The sequence below is a fragment of the Chelonoidis abingdonii genome, chromosome 22 (assembly GCF_003597395.2).
Source record: "Chelonoidis abingdonii isolate Lonesome George chromosome 22, CheloAbing_2.0, whole genome shotgun sequence".
NCBI classification, from domain to species: Eukaryota; Metazoa; Chordata; order Testudines; family Testudinidae; genus Chelonoidis; species Chelonoidis abingdonii.
In genome coordinates this window covers 8,424,195-8,449,651 of record NC_133790.1, presented here as the reverse complement: position 1 = coordinate 8,449,651, position 25,457 = coordinate 8,424,195, and the positions used below count along the sequence as shown (strand labels likewise).

Genomic DNA, 25,457 nt, shown 5'->3' with positions numbered 1-25,457 from the left:
AACAGAGTTATTCTCTTGTTTGGATGAGAAAATTAAAAAAAGGAAAACCTAATTTTCTTTTCATTTAACATATTTTTTGAGGATAGCAACTTGTTAAAAATGTCCTTTAGTGAAGTTTTTTTTTTTTAATATAGATAGATCTAGCCACTTAATTGTATGTGTATGATAGTGTGGAAATATACAAATCAGTATTCACACTTGGGCATTTAGTTCAGCATAATTGATCATAAAGCAATTATTCAGGCTCCCTTCTTCTGAATTGTCAATACCAATTAATCCACAACATGCAGCGTTCAGGGGTGGGGGAATTCATATTTTGAAAAATCACCATGTGGTCTCAGATGTCTTGCCAGAACTTCAGAAACCATCTCAATAAATTGCACAAAAGAGGGGGAAGTAGTTACAGGAAGGAATGAAACACTAATTCAGGCCTCATAATGAGTTCTATTTTGGGAGAGAGGCTAAATTTATAATCAGGACAGTGCAATAAGCACCAAGGAGAGAGAGAGCCAGTAACTTTAAGCACTTGCTTCATCTCAGTTCTCAAGTTCTAAGGCTAGTTGGGAGATTGTGTCTCTCACAGTATCAAATGGGCATAAATCTGATTAGCTGGTCATGGTCCTGAACCACAATCCAATACTGCAATTGGTTCTGTGTGGACAGATGCTGGTGCCCATCTGGAGCCATGCTGACTTCATTGGGTCTCTGCACAGGCACAGACATCGACCTGCAGGATCACAGCCTGTTAGTACAACTGCTCGGATCAAAGATCAGAGTAAACATTCTGCTCATTTAAAAATATTTTTTACAAGTAACAGTACTTCATCTTGAGACCTTATAAAGGCCATGCACTTACTAGTGGCTAATGGCACTTAGCCCTTTGCTTCCCCACTGTACCTGTTCCACCAGCATTGAATTCAGCCCTTAGGCTTGAGTACCACTGTACTTCATCTGGAGAAGAGTGTTAATGGCACATTACAAAGAAGGATCTTACCCTCTCAAGATCAATGTTTCTTTAAAATAAATGCAGCTCTTCCAATTTAACAGGCTGTATTTGAGCTAGTTTTCACAATTTCCTTAGAATTTAAAGGACTATTGATTCCATGAAAAGTGTCAGAATATGAAATAAAGATGAGTCATAGACTATAAAAAAAATTGGAAAAAACAACATCAGTGGGTGACCCAGCTCAGTGCAGTCTATATGCTTCTATTTAAATTACTCTTGAATTTAAATAGCCAAGCAGGTGCCAGACATGTTTTTCAAGGTTATTTTTACTTTGTGTGGTAGAGAGACAGAAAAAAAAACTGTCCACTGTCTCAGGGCCAACATCTCATTTATTTCAGTGAGAGCAGAATTTGACTCAAACTGATATAGATTAACAATGATCCTAACTGGGAATCCCTTATATCTGACATCGGGAGTCACTGATGCCTATTCTCAGTGGAGAATTTTGCTTGTTAACAAATGGGACCAGGATTGGATTGCACGTCATGTTAAAGTTTTAATTTGTTCTGGTAGGAAACACTGAAACAGATGCTTGATTTTAAGGGCAACTGATTGACAGAGTAGAAAAAAAATAACCAGCCACACAGTGAGTTGCTGGATGCAGCTTTCCAAGTCCCAAAGCTCAGTTCATGTAGCTGTAATCGGGTTCTAATCTTTACACCCTAGCATGATTTAGTAGGCGTGATCATGTCTCCTAGTGGCTGGCCTCAGGGACTAACAGTCTGCTGCTTAATCAGCTGATAACTACAGAAGTCCTCTCTAGCTCAAGCAGCAGAGGCCTGTGGCTTTGGTGTTAAGAGCTCAGGTTCAATCTGGCAATGACTGTGTTATCTGATTGTATGTAGCCTCAGTTTACTACAGTTGGAACTCCTGCACCCCACTGCATTCATATCCCTCCTGAAAACAAATTTTCTGTGAGGTCTTTCAGCGATAATGAAGGCTTGTGGTTGGTCATGTTGAGACCACTGCCCAGTACCGTGTCACTGTTTCCTTTCACTCTTCTGGTTGCATCTGTCTTCTCTTATCCTATAGCTGGATGGTAAGCTCTTTGTGGCAGGAACTGACTCTTTGCTTGGTGATTGCACAACCTGTAGCACATGGTTGTCCTGGCCCATGAGTGGACTCCTAGGTACCACATGAATGTCAATAATGGTTATTTGAAGTCACAGTCACTCATGGAAGGAGAGACTAAAAGGGTTAAAATCACATATTTATAGTAAACAAAATTGGCAAGAGTGACAGCTCGCAGTACTGTCATCAAAATCTGCATTTCCTTTGCAATAACAATGGCTTAAAGCCACTTTATAGTAGTCCTGAACCTCTCTTCTGACAAGCAGGGTTCATCTCTGCAGCAGCTGTGCAGGGTGACAGGCAGGAGAGAGAGAGGCTGCCATCCCTTCTCCAATGCTGCTGTCCTGTTTCTGAGCCTGATTCTGCACCATGGAAGTCAATGGGATTTTTGCCAGGGACTTCAGTGTGAAGAGGATCAAACCCCCTCTCTCAGCAAAAGCAGCAGGAACTGCAGTGGGTCTCAATCCAGCTGTCTGAGCTCTGCTACCCTCCAAACCCAAAGAAATCACAGAATTTGATTGCCCACCCCTGGGACCACATGAGAAACCACGAGCCCTAATTCTGAGCATTCCTGGTGCATCTCAGTCTCCCACACAGCTCAGGTTTTATACAGGCAGCTTTCAAGTTTCTCAGGGAAATTGGTTCAAGTTGTTGTCAACTGTCACAGCACCTGCAGAACTCCCATTGTCTCAACATCATGGATATTAAAAAAAACAACACAGAATCTATGACAAACGCAGTATTAATAATAACCCACCCCCATGTACTGAGTGTATTTCAAGGAAATATTCAACAGCAACAGAAAGGTAGACGTGTGAACCTATGTATCATATGTATAATAATGTTTAGCCAGTACTCTGCATCTATATAGACTGGGGAGCAAGGAGCAAGGACTGCTGTACTTTGAACAAACACACTGCGGGTGCTCAAACAATTAAAAGGAAATGTAGTGAAATATCTCTAATGGCCTTGTTCCATAAGGAAGCTCTTTTAGCTTAAAGAATGACCTGTAGCAATTCATCCTTAAGGTGTGCAGGACTGAACAGCAGTAAACGTGAGCCTCTGGGCTTTGCGAGTTTGAGCAGAGGCCTTCAAGAAGCAGAGCAAGGTTAATATGAAAATTGTGTGGCAGAAAAAAGAATTCTAAGTAAATACAGCAGGATCTTGGGCTGCAGCTGCAATGTTAAAAATGTGACTCCTAGTCATGAGACCAAATTAATACCTGGTAATAACACCAGCGACTGAACAGAATATATCCCTGGTGTAACCCCTACTGATCCAAGGTTGGACCTTTTAGCTGGCCCAAGGCATGTCAGAGGGGGCATGCAGATGTACTGCTCAGCTTATAGAGCAGCACAGATGCCAGGATAGGAGGTCACATATCCTGCCATCTCAGGTAGGATCAGCGTTGTGATGGGTACAATAAGCAGGAGATCCCAACAAACAAGAATCACAAAAAACCTCTCAAGTATGTGTTCTAAAGACACTCAGTTACTCTCCACTTCTCATCAGATCCTGAATCAGACTTGGGTTAGGATTTGGTTTGGTTCCCAGTTACTGAGGCCAGTTTCAGGTAAGAGACAATCTACAGTCTTAAAGAAAGCTTTACTGTGTCAAAATTAATTCTTCTGCCTAGAGATATGGCCTAAGGGCCAAATCCTGGAATGTGCAGAGCAACCTCAGCTCAGTCTAGTAAGGCAATGGGAGTTGAGGGCTGCCCCGCAGCTCACAGGATCAGAAGCCACAATCACCAGGAAGGAGATGAGATGAGATTTTGCATTTGCTTATCTTGGAACCTGTCCTACCGCATATTTGGATCTTTAATCTGACTTCACGCGTCGTATTGTAACATCAGACAACTCCTTGGAGACTGTAGCCTGCACTTGCATGGAGACATCCTCAATGATCTCATAAGCCTTGTCCCAGATCTTTAATTTCCATGATCCTTAATCCCTTTGATGAAAGCTCAGACAGGGCCTGACCCTCTAAAACAACTTACTTCTGGTAGAGATTCTTTCTTCTGCCTTTGGATAGCTCAGATATCCCCTGCCAGGAAGCTAAGTCAAGAACCCTTAACCATGGTCTAGACAGTTCCTATGAAAATTCTCTTGCAAATGTAGGGGCGAGCAGTATATTTAAATTAAGTATTTATATTGTGGGCCCCGCTCTACAAATCCATCAGTAGACAGAGTCCCTGACCATAAACAGTCAAGATTATTTTTAAACTGCTTGCTTTCTTACGATCCCATGGAACAATACATCAACCGCACCGATCCAAAGGAAATTGCTGATGAGATGTGCTTAGGGAAACCAGCTGGGTGTGCCATTTTAACATCTTCCAGATACACGATTTTGAATCATTCAGGGTTAATTATTTCACACTTAGTGCACTTGTTGCATGTTTAAGAAAATGTAGAGGAGTAAAATGATTGTGGAACAAAAACATCCCTACCCACCCTTGTCCTGGAAAAAAGCCCAGTGATCTGTGTATACATTTGAAATCTTTCATATTCACCAAGAGTTAAAGAGGAAAACAAGAGAGGAGGGGAAAAGGAGTTAACTGAACATTAAAATAAGACTTTGCTCCTGAAATTGCACCTGCTAGCTATGAATCAGGTATGAGAGAAACTTGCTTTTAGAACAGCTAGTCCCTCTGTACTGTGAAGGAAAGTTTTTAAGGGCAGGTGTTTTAGGCCCTGATCTTGCATCTGGCTCCGCATGCATGGGTCCCAGTGCCCAACTGATATTTGCTAACAGGCTATGAAGCATTATCCATAAAATGGGACTAGTGTTGACAAGATACCTGTGTAAAGGCACACAGTGCTAAGCTATGCTGGCTTGTTCGCTTACTCATTTATAATGGGGTTCTTACTCTTTTGTAGAAGTTAGCAGGGGTGCATTGTATTACTATTCCTGTTTTACAAATCAGGAAACAGAAACACGGAGGTGTAGTGACCTCCCCAAGATCATACAGAGAGTCAGTAGCAGCACTGGGAATAGGATCACAGTGTCCTAGCTCCCCAGGTGTGTGCTTCAACAGGAGAGTGCAGACATAGTAAAAACAGTTTGTAGCCCAGGAGCCCATTTCTCTTCCCCACAGGATACCAGTAACACCCACTGAAGTGAATGAGAATCACTGGTGTCCTACAAAGCAGTAGAGACTGGAGAGACAGAGTGAGTGTGAATCAGGCCCCAACAGGAAGGCTGGCAGGTTTAAGCAATTTATTAAGAAATAAAAGAAAATAAATATAAGACAAATAAGCTCACCATGAACATCTGAGTCACTCCAGAGGCTTTATAGATTTTGGAAGTAACACAACCTCTAAAACATCTTACTAGCTTTTCTTATATACCACTCCTCCCTCCAATACTCTGGTAAAGATTACCTTTCTTCTGCCTTTGCATAGATCAGGTAGCTTCCTGACTTCTTTTGCAGTGGTAGAGGGAAATTGCTACTCTCCCTCCTCTGCAGTCATGTGCTTTTAGACCTAATTAGGAACCTGCACCTGCTCCAAATTGCAAGCTGTAGAAAAACTGGCCATCAAAGGCAGGCTCCCTGCAGTGGAGTGGAATTACTCACTCTCTTCCACCCACTTATCTCTTTTGGGTTGGTCTTGCTCTTGCCTGCTCTCAGTGCATTGTTAACATCAGTGCTCTTCAGGGCAGGGCTCTTAAAAGGGTTCTACTCTGACTTGGGGTGAGGGAATTTGTGTCACCTGGCATTTGGGTCTACTCACACCTCAAGTGGTAAAAGGAAAAACCAGTAAGGAATGAGTCAGTTCATGATACAGAGCAAAGAACAGACACTGCGAACCCAAGGTGGGTAAACCTGCTTACACAGCACACTTCAGCTGAGAATTGCTATAGTGTGTTAAAAAGGGCTTTGAATTTGGTCTCACAATTACCCTATTGGGGTAAGTAAACTATTATAATCTGTAGTTAATAGAGGGGAAGGCAAGGGAACAGAGGTTAAGTGCCTTACTTAAGGTCACACAGCTAGTCAGTAGCAGGACTGGGCAAAGAACCCTGGATTCTGAGTCCCAGATTCCTGCTTTAACCACTAAATTGCACGTTGGCCAGGGCATCTCTAGTGTCCCTGTTGATAGCTTATTAGCCGCAGGCCACCCATTCACTGGCACAGAATTATGTATCTGTATTAGACACAATTAAAAATTATCTTACTTGATCTGTTAAGAATATCAAACTGCAGGTCTCTGTAGAATGATGATTAGCTGTGAAGCAACTGTAATGAATTTATCACCTCACCATCTTAAACACTTGGCTACATTAGCAGGACAATATGCTATTGTTCTTTGTTGCTATACTGCCCACTGAAGTCCTTAGGTGCTGTATTGTCTCTCCATACTGATGGTTAATGGCGGAGAGTTTCCAGTTTTGTGATTCTGATATTATCCTAATGAATTATTGGTCAAACTGCAAATTAATTAATTTAATCCCTTGTTAATCTTTAAACGGTATTGATGGAGAGATTTTTGACAACACTTCAAACAGGCTTTACAAAGGAATTCTATCTTTTTTTCCTCCTTTGTAAAGTGTAATTATTTTAAATCTGAATCACTACAATGGAATGAGAGAGGAAGTTAGAATGGAAAAAACATATATGGCACAATCCTAACTCAGGTTAAACACTTGTTAAATTTGCTCTGACTTTGGACTGCAGGATCTAGGAAACTAGAAATGGAGATGCAGAATGTTAGTTCAGGCCCCAGTATAGTGGCATGCATATAAAATCGGAATAGATCTTGCCAATGCAAAATGCCATCTCCCCTCCAGAGAGAGAACTTTTTTCTTCATTAAATAGAAAACCTTTTAGGGAGTGCTTAACGAGATTACAGGCCATTCATCCATGGGATCAGTACATAAATGTCACCACTGGATACATCATATAGAAGCACAGTAATGGTATTACATACATTTGCTTATAAATATATCAGAAGCATATTCATCACTTTCAGTGTTGTGGTACATCCTGTGAACTGTATAGCCAGTTTTCCCATCATCCATGAATCCAGTATATTGGCTAAATAACCTTTCTTCTTTATCCAAGGTATTTACCCAACAACATCTCCCTGAACAACCTGGATGAATCAGACTATGTCTTGTGCCTTTCCCAAATGTTTCTTACCATTGTCATGATCATTCTCAGTTTATTTTCTTTGTTTTGTTTTCTTTAAACCAGGAATGTCGGAGAGGGAGAGGCAAGTGATGAAGAAGCTGAAGGAAGTGGTAGATAAACAAAGGGATGAGATCAGAGCCAGGGACCGGGAACTGGGACTTAAAAATGAGGATGTGGAGGCAGTAAGTGTTTGTTGCCCTTTTCCTCTCCTTGAAGGAACCACACAGATGTTTGACAAGTTTTAAATGAATATAGTGCTTGTGAAGGATGCCAGATTATTATCCCTGTAGAGTCAAGTCCTCTGTGTATCTGTAGAAGAGGTAAAAAAGAGTGTGAGCTCTTCAGGGCAGGCGCCATACCCTCTTCTGTGTCTGGAAAGAACCTAGCCCGTTGTGGGCATGACTGGAAACCAAGAATGACAGGGGAGCAGATTTTTCATAGGCTCAAAGGGGAAGTGGGTGCCCAACTCCTATTGACTTTCAGTGTGAACTGGGCACCTAACTCCTCTAAAGCCTTTAGAAAATCTCCACTTAGGCAATCCAAACTTTTCCACGCAGCTCACATAGCCCAACTTCGCCCTTGGAGGCAGCAGCTCTGGACAGGAGAGGGCTGCATGGCCCATTAAGCTTTGCTTTTCTCTGCTGAGCCTGTCAACAAGAAACCCCTGCTGGGTGCTATCTTTCAAGAAACAGGGAGTGAAACCACACGTCATTTCACATACACTACCAGAAAGGCATGAAGGAGAAGATGGACAGGCTTGTGCTCAGGCTCTGGACTGGACTTGGGAGACCTGTGTTCAGTTCTTGACTCTGCCACAAACTGTGACCTTAAGTAAGTAACAGAATGTCTCTTTGCCGCAGTTCCCCATCCCATCCTATAGCTGTCCTGTCTATTGAGATGGTAAGTGCTGCAGGGCAGGGACTGTTTCGAACTACGTGTACATACAGCACCTGGCACATTGTGGCTCTGATGTTGGTTGGGGTCCTCTAAGCACTGCCACCGTACAAATTAGGTGAAAGCTTGTGCTGTCATACAGGTGTAATTCATAAAGTGCAAAAAAGCCAAAAATGGCTCAGAACTTAAAAACTGGACAGTGAGAGACTCCGAAACCCAGTAATGGCTGAAACTGGTGATATTCTAAACAAAACAAGCTCTCATGCTAACACCATGCTTGTAGCTATTTCCATCACGTCACACTGACCCAACAGGCTTCAGAGTGACAATCCTGGCATCTTTGTACATAGATTTGATGATAATCAGACAGTAATAACCTTGACCGCTTCCAGCTTAGGTCAAAGCTTGATCCAATATCCCATGAGACATCCAGTCCCTGAACCTTGCTACATTTTTCTTTGGAATCTATTATCTATTTCAGCAAAGCATTTGAACAGCTGGATATGACTGGAGGATAATGTTCTGTGCTGCAGGGAAAAAAAATCTGTTTACTCTGAAAGTCAATTGTGGAGACTGCAACTGTAGCAGATTAATTAAATGGTTAAAATGAATGTGAAATAAAGGAGATCTTTCAAGATAAATACAACAGGAACATATTGCTAGTTCTTTAATTTAATACTTGTGATTTAATTTACCCTGGTTTAATGGAGGCATACTTACGGTGTCACTTTATGGCAGCTGCAACAACAACAGAACAGGCTAATGAAAATTAATCATGACCTTCGGCACAGAATCACAGTGGTTGAGGCTCAAGGGAAAGCGCTGATTGAGCAGAAGGTGGAATTGGAAGCATATCTGCAAACCAAGGAACAGGAGATGGGCACTTTAAGGGCAGAGCTTGGGAAGCTGAGAGAGAAGCTACAGGGGGAGCACAGCGAAAATGGAGAAGAAATAAAGGTAAGAGGCACTTGATTCTCCCTGGGCAAATGACTCCCATCATCCTATGGGACAACTGCACATCCAGGGTATATTCTGCCATCGGCTTTGAAGTGTAGATCCCCTCTGATTTCAGTGGGAATTCTGATCAGATGGCATGATACAGCTGTGAGACTGGACCCTGGGATAAGTAGCAATTTGTACTTAGAGACCAAAACGTTCTCCAGAACTTACAGGCGTCAGTTTGAACAGCAGTGCAGAATCTCTCAAAATTAATACTGCCTTCCAACCGTTCATGTCCCTCCCAAAACACCCAGCCCACTGGCAATAATCACTGCATGTTTCAGCAGAGTTACGTTAATAAAGGTGGACGTTCAGCTAGAAAGAACCAAAGGTCCACCCATCCATTCCCATAGATAATTATAAAGTCGTGATGTAATGCTGTTGTAAGGTATAGTATCTTTGGACTGTTACTATAGTGAGAGGCAGGGTGGTCTAGTGGATGTACCATGGGATGGCAGCCAGGAATTCCTCAAGTCTCATTAATGGTCTGGCTGCATAGTTTTAATCAAGGCACTTCTGCTACGTCTACACTGCAGGTGAAGGTGTGACTGTGGTAGGGGTAGGCATACCTGAGCTAGCTTTAATCTAGTTGGCACAGGTAATAGTAGTGAAGATGGGTGGCATGGGCTGGCAACCTGACTGTGTCTAAGTTCCGTGGTGGGCTGGTACTCAGGTGGCTAGCCCATGCTGCCACATCTCTATTACTATTATCTGTGCTAGCTAGATCAAAGCTAGCACCCTTCACTCTTGTCCTGTGTCTTGCTATATATAAAGTGGGGAGGGAGTGATAATACTTACTCAGCTTTAGTAAGACACTTGAAGAACCGGGGAGGCCCTATAAAGTTTTGTTATTCATTCCTTGCAGTGTAAACACTTGATATGCATGTGAGGCATCCAGGCCATGGCTGGGCCTGTGTTAGGATGTCTTATTTCCAGTTAACACAACAAGTAGTAATACCCATGTGTTTGTAACTTCATAGGGTAGCCAGCTGGGGAATACTGCAGCCCACAGATAGCCAGTCCTATCTTTCTATAGCTGTGGCAGCTGGTCGTTCAAATACACTGTGGTGATGGCACTCTTCAGTGATGGAATAGTTCTATATTGAATAAGAAAATCTCATCTATGCATTTAGCAACCTGTCGAGCTGCTGTCATATGCATCACAGGAAGTGTGACTTTCTGACTGCATGACAGATCACAGAATCCTCCACAGAATCCTCCAGATACAGTGACAAATAGTTGATTTGTGAGAGCAGTATTAAATATGCCTTGGGCAAACCAAAATATCTCTAGTGCCAGCTGTTGGTTTAGATTCAAGGCAGCCAGTATTTTGGTTGTGCTGTGTTGTTGTTGTTGTTTCCCCATACTAAAATATTTAGTGTTCCAAAATGCAGTGGCTGATGAGAGGTTTTAATCTTCGCCCCCCCCTGTACATCTGTAAATTCTAATGGGTCCCACAGGCAATACTGTTTGTTAGTCGGTGAAATGTTTATGGCATTGGAGCGGTAGCAATCCTCATGTTCTGCAGCAGACAAGGTCTCTTCATTTTACAGATACACTGCTGTTAAGTGGAATTCAGCCTGCTAGAACATTAAATCCCCTTTCTCCCTCACTTGCAGGACAGGTTGAAATTTTAGTAGTGCAGGACTTGTACATGTCCGTGAAAGTATCACTGGAGGAGAAGCTGGCTACTGACACTGACACTGAGGCTTGAAACCTATGCTTAGTCTCACTGAAGTGAAATGGGAATTTCTATTGGCCTCATTAGGAGGAGGACATCTAAGACCAGGGCTGGCTCTAACTTTTTTGCTGCCCCAAGCAAAATAAAAAGAGTGCGGCCCTGGAGTAACACCCCCCGCCTCCCTGAGTGCCGCACTGCCCAAGCCCCCCCTCCCACTCCAGCGCCCCGTGGCCGAAACACCCCAACACCCCCCCCCACCAGCGCTGCCCAGTGGAAACAAAAACAAACAATCAAAAACCCTCCAGCACTGTTGGCTGAACCAAAAAAAAAAATTAAAATAAAACCCGAGCGCCGCCGTGCCCCAAGGTGCCGCTCCAAGCACGTGTTTGGTTGGCTGCCGGCCCTGTGTAAGACATAGGGTTTATACTGGTGTCCTTGGCTTAAAATTTCTTTTCCCCATACACTTCACTTTTGTACAGTGTGTCAGAAGGCATCTTCCCTCCACCCCACGTCAGAGGTACTGTGTGACTGTCACGCACATTGGAGGGAAAGGTGCTATGGAGATGTAAATGATGGTCTTTTTCTTTTCTGGTCCCAGGCTTTTGGTTTGTTTTATTGAGGGTTAGAGACTTCAGTTTCTTTGTGGCTTAGGCTTTTCTCTAATAGTTTTGTGGCTCTGAATCCTCCCAAATTTTGTGGGAGATGTTGTTATGATCTGGGGTTTTGGGTTTGCCCCATATCTAGTTCATACAGATGACAGCTCTGTATAAAGCAGCATCATTTATCGTTGCCCAGGCTTTCCGAATCCACTTTCACAGGCCTGCAATTTACTGTACTAAAAATCTGCAGTAAAATTTGTGCAAGTTAAAAATCTCCTGTATGTTACAGCATTTGTGGCAAGTAAACAGAAGTGTTTATATATGGTTATGGTTGAGTTCCAGTTTCTATTCTAAAGCTTCCCCCTCCACCTCCCATGTTTTTAAAACAGTTCCTCTTTTTGGGGAAGAAACTTTCCATTGGTCTGGCTTTTTCTGAGTATGTGTATGGGGGAGGGTGGAAGGAATATACTGAACTTTGAGCCTAACTTTCCTTTCACTTCTTAGTCTGGTATAAACCATGACGTCAGTGGAGTTACCAGTCTAAAACTGGTGTAAGGAAGAGGAGAATTGGGCCCTGTATCTTTTGCACTTGCATAACTTAAAACAGTTGACTGTCTAGAAACTTCAGACTTGGCGCATTTCACAGGCAGGAGAAGGAATCTGTGTGTCTGAGGCTTTAAAGGGAGACAAGAGAAGCTGTGACTAAAATACAGGATTGGGAGTTAGATGACTTGGATTCTATTTCCTGTGCTACTACAGGCTTCTTGGTGACCTTGGGCAAATCACTTAACCTGTCTACAACTCCATTACGAGAGAGGCAGACGGAGAGGACCTGGTTTACATATGTAATGTAGATGACCACGTCCGTCACAGATGAGAAGCACATTGTACCACAGCCCCTTGACTTGGCTGTAGTGTTATTGTAGATGGGCCCTCTGAGTACCCTGTGTGGATGCTTCATGTTGTTCTTTGTTGTCCTGAATGTAATGTATTGCTTCAATTATCAGTATCCATTTGTTGCGGGCAGATGAATTTGCAGTCCTAATAATGGCCAGTATGGGTCCTATTACCCCACAGAGGGGCAGTGTGGTCTTATTACAGTCACTGCCACTGAAGTTGAGCATAGAATATTTACCTCTCTATGTACATTAGAACAGAAAGCAACAGAACAGTTTACCAGCAGCGACTGAGGAGAAACAAACATTTTTGGGGCTAAAAAACCTGCATAATTAATATAAAACAACTTCAAACGTGCCTCCTGGATTTATAGTGCACATGGCCAGGGTTAGTTCTTGTTAACACATGGCTTTAAAACTTAATTGTGTCATCTTGCTACAAATTTGGGGGGAGGGGTTTCTCACAGTAAATTTAACAATTTGTAAGCGGTTTGGACTGTCTCTATATAGCACCTAGCAGAGTAGGGTCCCAATCTCAGTTGTGGGCTCTGTGCTACCATCATTTAACTAGCATGGCACTTTCCAGTAAGCCGGGTAAATTACTGGCATAGAGATCTCTCCAAACTGAAAAGTACCACCTGCCTGCATTTTATATACCTGATACCTTTAACGCTTCTGTTCAGGTCTGTTGTTGTTCATTCGCTTCCAGCTTACACTATTGTGTGGTGTTTGGCAACATCTCAGCAGATAACTGGCACATGCCCTCTGAAATGAATAGCAGGCAGCTTTCCAGGTACTAAGCTGGAGAAATAGGCTGCCCTGCAGCAAAATGTTTATAAACATATCAGAGCACTTGATGTACTTGACCCTTTGCACTCTTGGAGAGGTTACAGGCCTTGGGGAAACTCACCTGCAACTTGTGTTTATATCTGTGACTGAAAGTTAGGGGCTGAGCCACATGTCTCGAACCCACAAATAGAAATGGTCACTTCTGACAGATTTACAAGTTTACCCCTTAGAGACCACAAATATAGAATAAAGGTAGTGGGGTGGGTGGGTGTTTGTACACATGCACACACTATATGGAGATGATCTCCGTGGGATAAATATATCATGCATCTTTGACTGCCTCATCTGCACTCTGTCCACTAATCCAGTCCTCCTGGGACTATTGACTCTGAGGGTAGGATAGCTTAGTGGTTAAACCCAGGGTTGTGAGTTCAATCCTTGAGGGGGCCATTTAGGGATTTGGGGCAAAAATCTGTCTGGGGATTGGTCCTGCTTTGATTTGAGTAAGGGGTTTGACTAGATGACCTCCTGAGGTCCCTTCCAACCCTGATAGTCTATGATTTCCTACACTCTAAGCAGCTTGCATCAGCTGCCATTGACAAATAACAGCTTGTCAAGACAATAATTTCCACTTTCATTTTACTGCACCAAATTGGACTCTTTAAATGTTCCTTCATCAGAGACTCGGGCCAGTCCTGTGCTGAGCATAATACCAATGGCAAGGGAGATGCCCCTATGTACAATGCTTCTAGCCCTGGCAGGACCTGAGATACTGACTTGAAATTGTCACATTATTCTGCACAGAATTGTTTTTGTTGGTCACTCTTAAGAGTTGTTAGTGTAATCTGAGCCCTGTACAGTAGGACTCATGGTCTTAAAGCACCTGGACTTACAGGCAGAGGAATACAAAATATAGTCCCAATTTAAAAGAAAACAATCATGAAGCTCACTATCACATTCCTAAAAGCAGTATTTTTGTAACGTACGTGGCATACAGAAAATATAGAGGGATGGAGTGGGGAGGTATACATTTAGCAGTACTCATTTGGGATGACCTGAATAACAGCATAGTGATTTTTGCCACTGGTTAATGGTGTCCTCATCCATTCATGCTGTTAAAATCTTTGTGCCAAACATGCATGCACAAGATAGTAAATTGCTAATTGAACAGCACTATCTCTTAGGCAAAATCTTCTTCCTGACACTCATTGGATGACTATCTTATACCATGAAGCATAATGATCATAACTCATATTAAAAATCCAGATTGACCATGACATACCTGAGACACTCACTGTGACTTTTAAAAATTACCCATATCTGATGATCATTTTATTCCAGTGAATATCCTATTCATTTCACTGACCATTTGGAAGATGCCAGCATTCTAGGGATTAACGAGATTTTTCTGGCCTTTTTGTTGGCACATCATTGCTCTAACAACTGACCATCTTCCCATTCACTAAACTAATTGTGAATGTTCAGAATTAAAGCATGAATGAACAATGCTCAGGGCTGGTTACAAACCCATAAAAATGAGGAGAGGCTGTGAACCTGCACCACTGATGCTAACTGGAGCAAGACTAAGTCCGTCAAGTGGCTATGGTATTGTTCAGCTGACCTGTCAAGAACAGACCAGGGATAATGCTACCAAACAAGTCTGCAAATATTTGTAGGCATGTTTTAAATGAACTTACATTGGCGCTATTCATGCATTAGCTTCCTATTAACGTTTGTGCAGTGGAGTATTACTAGCACAGATGCTCATGGAAAGTAAATTTGAGTTTGTGATAAAATATTTGCAGAAATATGCAAAACACCAAACTACAAAGTAACATGGTGAGATTGTCTGTGTCCCCCATTGCTCTAGTGAGAGGAGAGAAATTCTGAATCAAGGTGCACTCATGTGCACAGAGGAAATAAGCAACAAGGACATGCAGTGGGGATAAAGGATCAAGCAGCACCTCATTAGAGCAAATGTACTTTTATCTTCTCTCCTTAATGGTATCCTGATTGAACTTTGCCATATAGCGAAATTCTCTATTTGCTGTAGGGTAGAGATGGGCCTGGCCGGAGAGGTCTACACAGGACCACTTTTGTTTTAAGTAGTCCATGGTCTGAAGCAATCTGAGGACCAATGTTCTAAAGAATTTTCCTATTGAGTGTTTAACGCCAGCTAAAATATTGGCTTCCCCTCTAAGGTGGCAAAGACATGTCCTGTCACAAGCATGGTGTAAATGCCTTAGCAGAAGATTGCAGCCAGAGAGAGGGGAAATGAAAGCAGGAGAGAAGTAGGTAGGAAAATAAGTGAGAAAACAGACGGGAACAGGGGCATGTGAGGATGCTTGGGTTCCCCCCGGCCAAAAAGCGACAGTGACTGTCAGTGTTTTACTAATGAATTGAATGAGCTTGGTACTAATAGTTTAAGGGATGATTTCATTGTTGTTAGTTCAGCTTGGAGACTCAGCTTTGTAAACAGGCCTAGGCCCTGAGCCAGCAAGCATGAAAGTGTCTTCAGTCTCTGGAGAGAGAGGATGCTTTCTTCTCATTGCTGTAACTCATCAGTTTCATGGCAGTGGCATCTCTTCTAATTACAGCTGTTCCCATTCTTTCTGCCAGGGCGAAGGTTAGGCAGTAATTGCAATGGCAAGCAGAAAGCTGGAATAACTACCTCCTCTGGAACTAGCACCGGTTGTTGGCTTGGGCTGAGTAAACTTAGCTGCATTGGCTATGTGTGTGTCAATCTCCGCTGACTTAGATGAGATCTGGACAAGATGGCTTATCTGGGGAAGGGGATGGGAAGTAAACAGAATCGAAATGGGCTTTGAAATGATGCATGTGACCAAGATGGCAGTAATTGTATGGAAAAGCATTTACACTATGATTTCCTCTGAACATTTTGTGTTCCATAATATCCATTTTATGACATTAGGTTGCGATAAGAAAAAAAACCTAATTGAATAGTAAGGATCTGACAAACAGACTAGCTGTCATTCAAGCTGCTATTCCATCCTTGCAGGACATTGGATAGAATATTCTGCAGCAACAGTTTGGACTTCTGCAAAAGTCTATTAACTAACCCTCCTCACAGCCCTGGGAGGAGGGTCAAGGTTATTTTGCTGATGGGTGAGTGGAGGGCTGGAGACAGTCAAGCCTGTATTTTCAAAAGTGGCTTGTGTTTGGATGCCCCAGTACCTGGGTCCCCAAATTTAGCTGCTTAGAGCTTTTTCCTGTGAAGTGCTGAGCACCCACCATTCCCAAGTGAAGCTTGAGATCTCGAGACTGGTGAAGAATCAAGCCTTTGGTGCCTAAGATCAGGTACCCCAAACTAGAGGCCACTATTGGAAAAGTCACCTTTTGTGTCTTAAACAGCCACACAGTGAGTTAGAGCAAGAGGTGGGAATGAAATCCAGGAGTCCTGATTTCCTGTTCCCTGCCCCAACCACTAGACCCCATTCCCGTCCAATGGAGAGAATGTTCTTTCAATCAATATAACAATGACAGTGTGGAGACTTTGACCCTGATCCTGCACAGAGGTACACACATGCTGAACTTTAAATACTTGAGAAATCCCATTGAACTCTATAGCACTACTCAGGTGCATAAAGTTGAGAAATCCCATTGAACTCTATAGCACTACTCAGATGCATAAAGTTAAGTGTTTACAGGAATAGGGGGGCGTCCCTAGGTTGCATATTCCCTGGAGTGCTAGAAAATGGCACTCAATAATAGGAGCATGTAGATCATGTTCCTAACATGTAGAATATCTGCTTTCAGCGGTATATGCTTGCTGTTGACATCTCCCTCACTCTAATCAATCTTCCTCTGTAGTGCTTTACAGAGGAAAAATTGCTACCACCTTGTTTTAAATGTGGTATAAATAACTAGGTTTCATAACTAGAGGGTGGGATCTAGAAGCCAGTAGTTTTCCTGAATTGTTATAAAATGGCCTTTTCCCTTTTTAATCAAATGAGTTTAATACCAATTAAACCCACGGGTAGTTTCCTGGGAACTAGAGTTGAGTGGAAAATTTGAATATATAAAACTTTCTGCAAAAATAGTTTGGATTTAATTTTCCAACTAGCTCTACTAGAGACTATACTCCCAATTACTATGTATCGCCTATAGAACTGACATTGACAAGCAGTGCAATTTAGTGGATAGAGTCTGACGGGAGCCAGCAATTCCCTGAGTTCTAATCCTGACTCTCTACATGGACTCGCTCTGTGAGCAAGTCACTTCCTCTTCTTGTACCCTAGACTAGGTCTACACTGCACTTTGACAGAAGTTTTACTGGTGAGTCAGGCGTGAAAAAATACAGCCCTGACCAACTAAAGTTTTACTGACAAAAAGTGTCAGAGTGGACAGCACTTTATTGGTGGGAGATGCTCCCTCTCACCAACAAAGCTACTGCCCCTCATTGGGGGTGGTTTTATTTTGCCAACAAAACGCAACTATGCTGCAGACCTTACAGCAGCACGTAGTAGCAGCACAGCTGTGCTGCTATAAGGTGCGCAGTGTAGACGTAGCTTTAGTTTTCCTGTCTGTGAAATGGAGGTAGTAATACTGACCTACTCTGTAGGGTCTTGGGGATCAATTCAATGTCAAATCTGAAGATCTGCAGTACTATGCTTTAGAACAGAAGTGCTCAGTATTTATTTTTATTATATTGGCCCTAAATGGGGGCGCATCTTATTTAGAGAAGCTTTCCCTGGGAAATGAGATCTTGATCGGCCTTTTTCCATTCGGAGTGTTGAAAGGAACATATCTATTTAGGTGGCTATAATTTGAATATAAAATACCTAGTTAGGAGCCGCTATGCCACTGGAACACCAACAGACTCCTGACTCCAGTGACACAGTCAGGAAACTCTTGGACTCTCTTGGTACCTCTTTAAAATCCAGTTTGGGAGGTGAGCAGCTTACTTTCTTCCCTGCTTATCTTCATCAGGTCCAAATATGTAAATCATCTGTGTCTCTCACCCCATTCAGTGACACTGCTTCTGTGTGCTGGTACCCCATCAGCTCTTGCAACAAGTATTGAGTTTCAAATGTACTTTGCTGCATGCACCGTTCCGGCTGTAAATAAATGTTGGAAGTTTCCCAGACCTCGTAGCGTTTTCAGTTGTGTTGCAGAAAATCCTGATTCCAAGCACACATTTCCAACATGCTTGTATTTTCTCTGTATTGCTTCCTCTGCTTTATATGGCCACCTGATGTCACTGACTACAGCAGCAGTATCGTGTATGGCGGTGTTTCTCAAACTGGGATCACCGCTCGTGTAGGGAAAGCCCCTGGTGGGCCAGGCCTGTTTGTTTACCTGCCCCATCTGCAGGTCCGGCCAATTGCGGCTCCCACTGGCTGCGGTTCGCTGCTCCAGGATCGGCCGGACCTGCGGACGGGGCAGGTAAACAAACCGGCCTGGCTCGCCAGGGCCTTTCCCTACACAAGCGGCGACCCCAGTTTGAGAAACACTGATGTATGGTGACTTTCTTCTCCTTCTCTGTGCTGCAGTCCCTTGGGCCATGTCCCTGCAAACAGAGCCACATAGGATCTCATTGACTTTGGTAGGAGTCCACACAGGTGTGAGAAACCATCTGCGTAGATCAGGGTCCAAGTTCTGCAGAAATTAGGATGCAAGACACCGAACATCTACAGGCTCTAGGACCAAAACTGGAGAACTCTCGTAACTTTTGAGTGAATCTTACATAGCACTGTTATATAGAAGAAGGATGGGAGTAACTGGTCTATTTAAAAAGTAACAAAGCCAACCCTGCCATTACCCACTGGGAATATGGGGTGCTCTGCACACATCTGTATATCTCCTCTTTGCAGCTGTTCAGGTTCACTGGTGTTGACATCAAAGAGATGTCAATTGAGCAAGGGCATTATATATAGGTTATTATATATTCAGGGAACTTGCAACCTTTTCCAAAGAAGTGTCTCCTGATGATTGGAAAATACACTAAACAAGCCACACAGCAAGGGTCATTTATTTTTAAATATTTGATTAACTATCTTTAAGAAACTGTGGGAAGTAGGCTGTTGTCAAAACACGGGCCCTACATTTTCAAAAATGACTAGTGGTTTGGGGGTTTTTTGATTTTTTTTTGGGGGGGGGGTTTGATTATCTGAACACCTAGACCCTCAAAATCAGGCCCCTTTAAGGTGTCTCAGGTTGGATACCCCAAAACATTGTTACCCCAAATCAGTAGTCACTTCTGAAAATACAGGCCTCTGGCTAAATAAAATAGAAAACAAACTTCCCCTGGGCTGGATTTATAGCCTCCTTGCTGTTGGCACCCACTCATGACCCCTCTCATCTGAGGAGGTGAGATAAAGAGGGATCACCCCATCTTTGAGGCCTAAAAAACCCAAAGCTACCCCTGCGTTGTTAGCCTCCAGCAGTTTCCAGCACAGTAAGGAATGCTGTGATCCCCTACCATTGAATTATTCTTGCTGGTGATCTTATTAAACCCGAGCAATGAAGCAAAAGTAGTTGGCTTTCCATAGCACTCCTCTAACATTGTTGATGGCTCTTATAATATTAAGAATAGTGATGGATGATTCAATTGCATCTCTAAGGAAAAGTTAAGCCTTTATTGAGTGCACAATGAATTAATTAAAGCTTGTATTTCATCCTCCAGTCAGAACCTAACAATGATGACTATCTCTCTGAATCGGAGAAGATGGCTCTGGATTTAAAAGATCCAAACCGTCCAAGATTTACTCTACAAGAGCTACGGGATGTCTTACACGAGCGGAATGAACTGAAGTCTCGAGTGTTTTTGTTGCAGGAGGAGCTTTTATATTATAAGAGGTGTGTTGGTTCCCACTGTTGGTATTGCTACCTCTGCCTTCTCCATTGTGGTACTCTTGGAGAGGCACAGAACAGAGAGAAACCAGAGGTTGGATCTAAAAACTGTGAGTGTCCGCTTAAATAGTCTCTAAGAAATGGCAGCGGATTCTTGGCTTCCCTAAAACAAAGTAAAGATGGCTCCAAAATCTGGTTCATATTTGAATTTTCACCAAGTTTTGGGAGGAGTTTGGTTTAATGTTCCCCAAAACCTGTGACCTCTCAATAGCGGACATTTCAAACAAATGAATACTTTAAAAGGGAGAGAAATTGTTAGTGCCTGTTTTTTTAAATTTTTTTTAAATCAGAAAATGGCCTTTCACAAAGTGGAAATATTTGCACTTTTTTTTTTTTTTTCATTTTCTTTCCCCCTTTCCTCCCTTTCTTTTTTAGTGGCAAAATAGAGGGAGAGAATCTGGGGAAGGGAATTGAAAACCGCAACAACCAAAAATCTTAGTTTAATTTTTTTCAAATGACTGACAAATCATTCCTTTCCATACTTGTGGAACAAAATCTGACTTGAAATTACAACAAAAAACAACAACCACCCTGCATACCCTAACTCTTTCAATCAGCTTTTAAAATTTTTTTTTGCAAATTTCATGTAGGGACAGATTATTTACTATTTACCCATTTAACATTCTCAGCAAAGCTATATAGGGTCTATATGTCCCTGGGACAGGATGCACCTCTAGGTCACTGGCAAAGATCTATTCTTCAGCACATGGCTAGTGCCAAAAACGTATTGCCATCTGATACCTGTTCTGTGGTCTAAAGGCAGCAAGGTCGTGGTCACAGTTCAGTACCCAGTGGAGAAGTGCCAAAATCCTAAAACTATCATGACCATTGCCATTAGCATGCCAGTGATTTCCAGTCTCCTCATAGAGGCCAAGGATTGAATGGGCCCTGAACACAGAATGGGCCTCTACAGGAGCTCTGTTTACACCGTCATTTGAGGTATATCAGTAGGGCGAAGACGGTCTTGCTGCTCCCCATGCTGCACCTGTTCTTTAACTAAACCAGGGACTCCTGAGCTGTCAATCCAGCACTTGCACAACAACTTTTTTTTTTTTTTAAATCGTATGGTCAGTTTTTCTCTCCTAAACAGTGGGATCCATTAAACTCAGCCTGTCATTCTCCCAAGGATTGCTGTACGCTGCACAGCAGTATTCTGTCCTCTTCTGAGTTTAAGAAACTATTGCAGGTACTTGGGTTACCTGAATGTTGATTTTTTTTTTTTTTTAATTTTTTTTTTAACGTATGCAGTGTTGTAGCCATGTCAGGATAGTAGAGAGACAAGGTGAGTGAGCTAATATCTCTTACTGTTCCAATTTCTGTTGATGAGCGAGAGAAGCTTTCATGCTTACACAGAAGTCTGACATTTTTAATGGCACTCACTGCGTATGATTAACCCTACAAATCCTCCTCATGTGACAGTTATAGAACTCCTCTTCTAACACTGGTGACTTTCTTTTAATTTTACAATACTTTTTCAAATTAAACTAAGGGCCTTATCCACTGCTGATGAAAAGATTGCCACTGACTTTAATGAGTTTGAATCAGCCCCTCAGTTCCTTTTTAGTTTACAAAACTTGTTCAGATTCATGAAACTCAGGCTGTGATCCAAATCCACCAAAGTCAGAGGGAATCTTTTCATCTGTAGTGGATCAGGCTCTTAATTTTTTAATTTACAAAACTCCTCCTTCAAATTTTATTTTAAATTTCTCCAGAGTAATGAAAACTAGAATTTAACTGTATTTTTCCCTCTTCTTAAAGTGAGGAAACAGAAGAAGACACTAGATCCCCTCAACCTACACCCATAATTAATTCAAAAACCTCAACTCAGCCAGAATCTGGAATCAAACGACTGTAAGTAGCATTCTCTTCCAAAAATCTTGAACCGGGCATGTTTCTTGCAGGGGTAATTGGGTTGGTTTTAGTTCTGGTTGTTGTCCCCCCCTACAACTCCATTAATCTTCATTTAGTGATATCACATGCACATGTGTTTGGGAAATAATCCTATAATAAACAGTATTATAAAAACACAATTTATAGGTTTTATGGAACAAAACAGAACATAGTGTTGATTTAATTCTCAGTGACTTCCTATCTCTGACGGGTTCCCTTCACATACACAATAAGGAGAAGAATAAGTGTTCTGTGCACTTGCATTTATGGTTACAGATAAACTTAGCCCCTATGGTGTGTTAAATTCTAATATTCCCTTCTTTGAGTACTGCTCATAATACTCTGAGTAAAGTAGCATATGTTGCTATGGATTGTAACAGCATACGAGCTAACAAGCTGTGACCCACAGAAACTCCAGCTCTTATCTGGAACCATCCTGTCAGCCTATTCAGGCTCTGAGGATGTTTGTGTCTGCATATGAAAGTGAACTGCTGGTCTCTCACCATGGGCAGTGGTCCTGTTTCAAGCCTGATCCTGCATTCCTCAGGCACCCCAAATTGCAGCTGAGACCAATGTAAGATCAGGGTGCATTAGGTGAAAAAATGCCCAATTTTACATTCCTATGTGCTTGCTTACATTTAGAGAGTAAACTCCTTGGGGCAGAGACAACAGACTCAGCAACAGGAACATGTCAGCAAGCTGCCTCCTCTAGGTCTCACACCTGAGAGCTATAGAATGTGTTTGTAACGAAAGCTCAAGCACATAACAGCTGGGTCTGGAGTTCAGTCTCCTTCCCTTCCCACTACTAAGTAGCCAAGTTTACAGATTCCTACATCCTGAGAATCTGAGCCTTCAGGCTCAAGCCTTGCCATTTCCCTGTACACACCTAGCTGTATACAGAACACTTGCATTAGGTCTAAGCACAGAGTTAACTCTTTGCTTACTCTGTACCCTGTCAGAGGGGGCTTGTCTCTATTGTTTTTCTGACCTGTAAAGCTCTGTGCCCCCTATAGTGGGGTGTAAGTAAGTAATACTGTGCAGAAAGGATTAAAGAACCAAATTATAGAATCACTTCATTTGTCAGTTTATCTATTGTCAGCTCACTCCCTTACCTTTTTTATTCCAAATATTAGCTTTTGAACCCACTAAGAGGTTTTCATGTTTTGTGAATAGTGTAACTTTTAACAATGCATAAACTATTTGGATATGCCACATTTTTATTTAGTTGCAAAACTCTCCCATCCTGTTCCTATATGCATATAACCTTCATCTTCCATATAAAACCAGTGCCTGCACTTAGAATATCAGGGTTGGAAGGGACCTCAGGAAGTCATCTAGTCCAACCCCCTGCTTAAATCAAAGCAGGACCAATCCCCAGACAGATTTTTGCCCTAGATTCCTAAGTGGCCCCCTTAAGGATTGAACTCACAAACATGGGTTTAGCAGGCCAATACTCAAACCACTGAGCTATTCTGTGCCTGTGCTAGTGCCTTCCACAGGCTGATCCAAACTCCAGTAAAGGTAACTGGAGTGTTTCCATTGATTCCAGTTGGCTTTAGCTCATGCTATTAGTGCATAGGAATGGGCCAGATTTCAGACTGGTTGCTTCAATGACCCTTTATTTTGTATTTGAAAATTATACTTTGAGTTTGACAGTTGAATTACTTTCCCTTATGATTATGGTTATGATGCCCTACTTTTATAACACCTGTGAGAAGAGCAAGTCATGTTTGGACTAGTGGGTTTATCTTATATGTTCACCTCCATCATAAATGTTCTGTTCCTGTAATACTATTTAATCCTTCAGTTTATTTAGTTTGATTCCCCATTTGTATGGAATGGCCACATAACCGGTATAGTGGTGACTGTGGTTTCAAGATTGGGATTATCCTGAGCAAAAGCAGGACAAAATTGTAAACCGACCACATTTTGTTGCAATGCTAACTGGACATTCTTAGTTTTGGCTCTCTCTGTTCCAATATACACAGGCAGCATAGGGAATCATGGCAGGAGAGGATGGATATTTGGAGTGGCTGTCTCGCTGGGTTCTTCCTCTGATTTTTCTGGAGTGCTCTGGAACATATGTTGGGCAGCTGGCCACTAATCACATGGAAAATTTCTAGACAAATATTCAGATCTTTCTTTTTTATCATCTTGCCTTTTAATTTATAATTACCCATATCTAATAGTAGTAAAAGTTAAACCCATTGTTTTGACTTGTTTCCTTCTTTCAAAAACTCCTTTCACATTTCAATAAATTCCCATGCTGTCATCCTAAGCATAGAGCTCCCCTGCCTATTCTTGCTGGGATATGGAACTGCATACCACACCGGCTATCTGGGGGAACTGGCTTTCTTGTCAGTGGCACTCTCAACGCCTCTTTTTTTTTTTTTTTTTTTTTGTTTCCCCCTGCCTCTTGCAGAGGGGTGTGTGTGTGTGTGTGTGTATGGGGTGTAGGGGGGAAAGGGGACCCCATAATATATATATAATATATAATATTATATTCAGTATATATAATAATAATATATAAAAAAATTTAAGTTAACCAAGACAATGGTACTTGAACTTTTTTGCAACCTCCCTAAACAGAACCCATCTGTCTTCACTGTCTCTCTCATGTCTGGAGTGCCTGAAACTGTGGCACCAGCAGTACTCCGTGGCTGGGGCACTGTCTGCAATCCCGAGCTAGGGGGCACTCCAGGACTTTAGCAGTCCCCACGTAGGCCAAGGTTCGGCAGGTGCCGGGGGTCTATATGACTGCCTGAAATGAAAGGAAACCGAATTGCTGGGAAAGAAAAAGGCCCCCATTTCTGTGTCTTCTCCTGCGGCTGCCACTTTACAGCCCACCCACTCAGGGACCAGAAGGAGAAGTAACACAGCCCAGGTAGCCAGCTGCTTCTTGGTCAGGTGAGAGTTAGGGATAGAGTTTATCCCTCGAGCTGACAGATCTCTCCTGCTCCAGGCAGTCTCAGCACCCATAGACTATAGCCATTTAATTACCTAAATAGTAAATAAATCCTATTATACCCATTTTACAGATGGGGACATGGAGGTAAAAAGAAGATGCAGCCAAATTAAGATGAAAATACCACAGCTTACCCCAGTGATATTGCCAGGCTGGGAGATGCAACTGTGGCTAAGGGGAGCCTTGAGAAGTTACTTAGGATCTGATTTTGCAAGGTGCCAAGTCCCTCCTGTGCTCCAGGTCCCAGTGCCAGTGGAAGCTGTGGACACTTGGAACTGCTCAGCACCTTGTAAGATCAGGCCCCAAGTCACTTGCTTATAACCATAGAGGGAGACACTGTAACTGCAGTATCTACTGTAAGCTCTCCAAACCTGCAGTAGCACTGGGATAAGATGTAATAGATTAAAAACACTACCTTAGTACTCCTTTGGAACAGAGCTGGGATTAGAACTGACAGCCTTAGCTGCCACTCCTCTTTTCAGACTCTCTCTGGACAAAGCCTAACTAAGAAAATACAGATTTATTGCCATTCTCTTAGGAAAAGCTGTGTGTCTGCCTGTTTAAAACACACCTCTTTCCCTTCACTATGAATACAGTATTATAAAGACACCAGGCATATTTTCTACCATCTTGGATTGGCTCACACAATTGGTGAGT

At 42.4% G+C, this 25,457-nt stretch overlaps 1 protein-coding gene across 4 annotated transcripts in view; it reads left to right on the top strand.

The window, feature by feature from the left end:
• Window positions 1-25,457, top strand: part of RILPL1 (Rab interacting lysosomal protein like 1) — a 40,315-nt gene that overhangs the window by 4,944 nt on the left and 9,914 nt on the right. For all 4 annotated transcript variants that reach the window (XM_032800594.2, XM_032800595.2, XM_032800597.2 and 1 more), the window contains exons 3-6: window positions 7,278-7,396; window positions 8,847-9,065; window positions 19,719-19,891; window positions 21,704-21,796. In XM_032800594.2, the coding sequence (XP_032656485.1) occupies window positions 7,278-7,396; window positions 8,847-9,065; window positions 19,719-19,891; window positions 21,704-21,796 (604 nt within the window). The remainder of the gene's footprint in view (window positions 1-7,277; window positions 7,397-8,846; window positions 9,066-19,718; window positions 19,892-21,703; window positions 21,797-25,457) is intronic.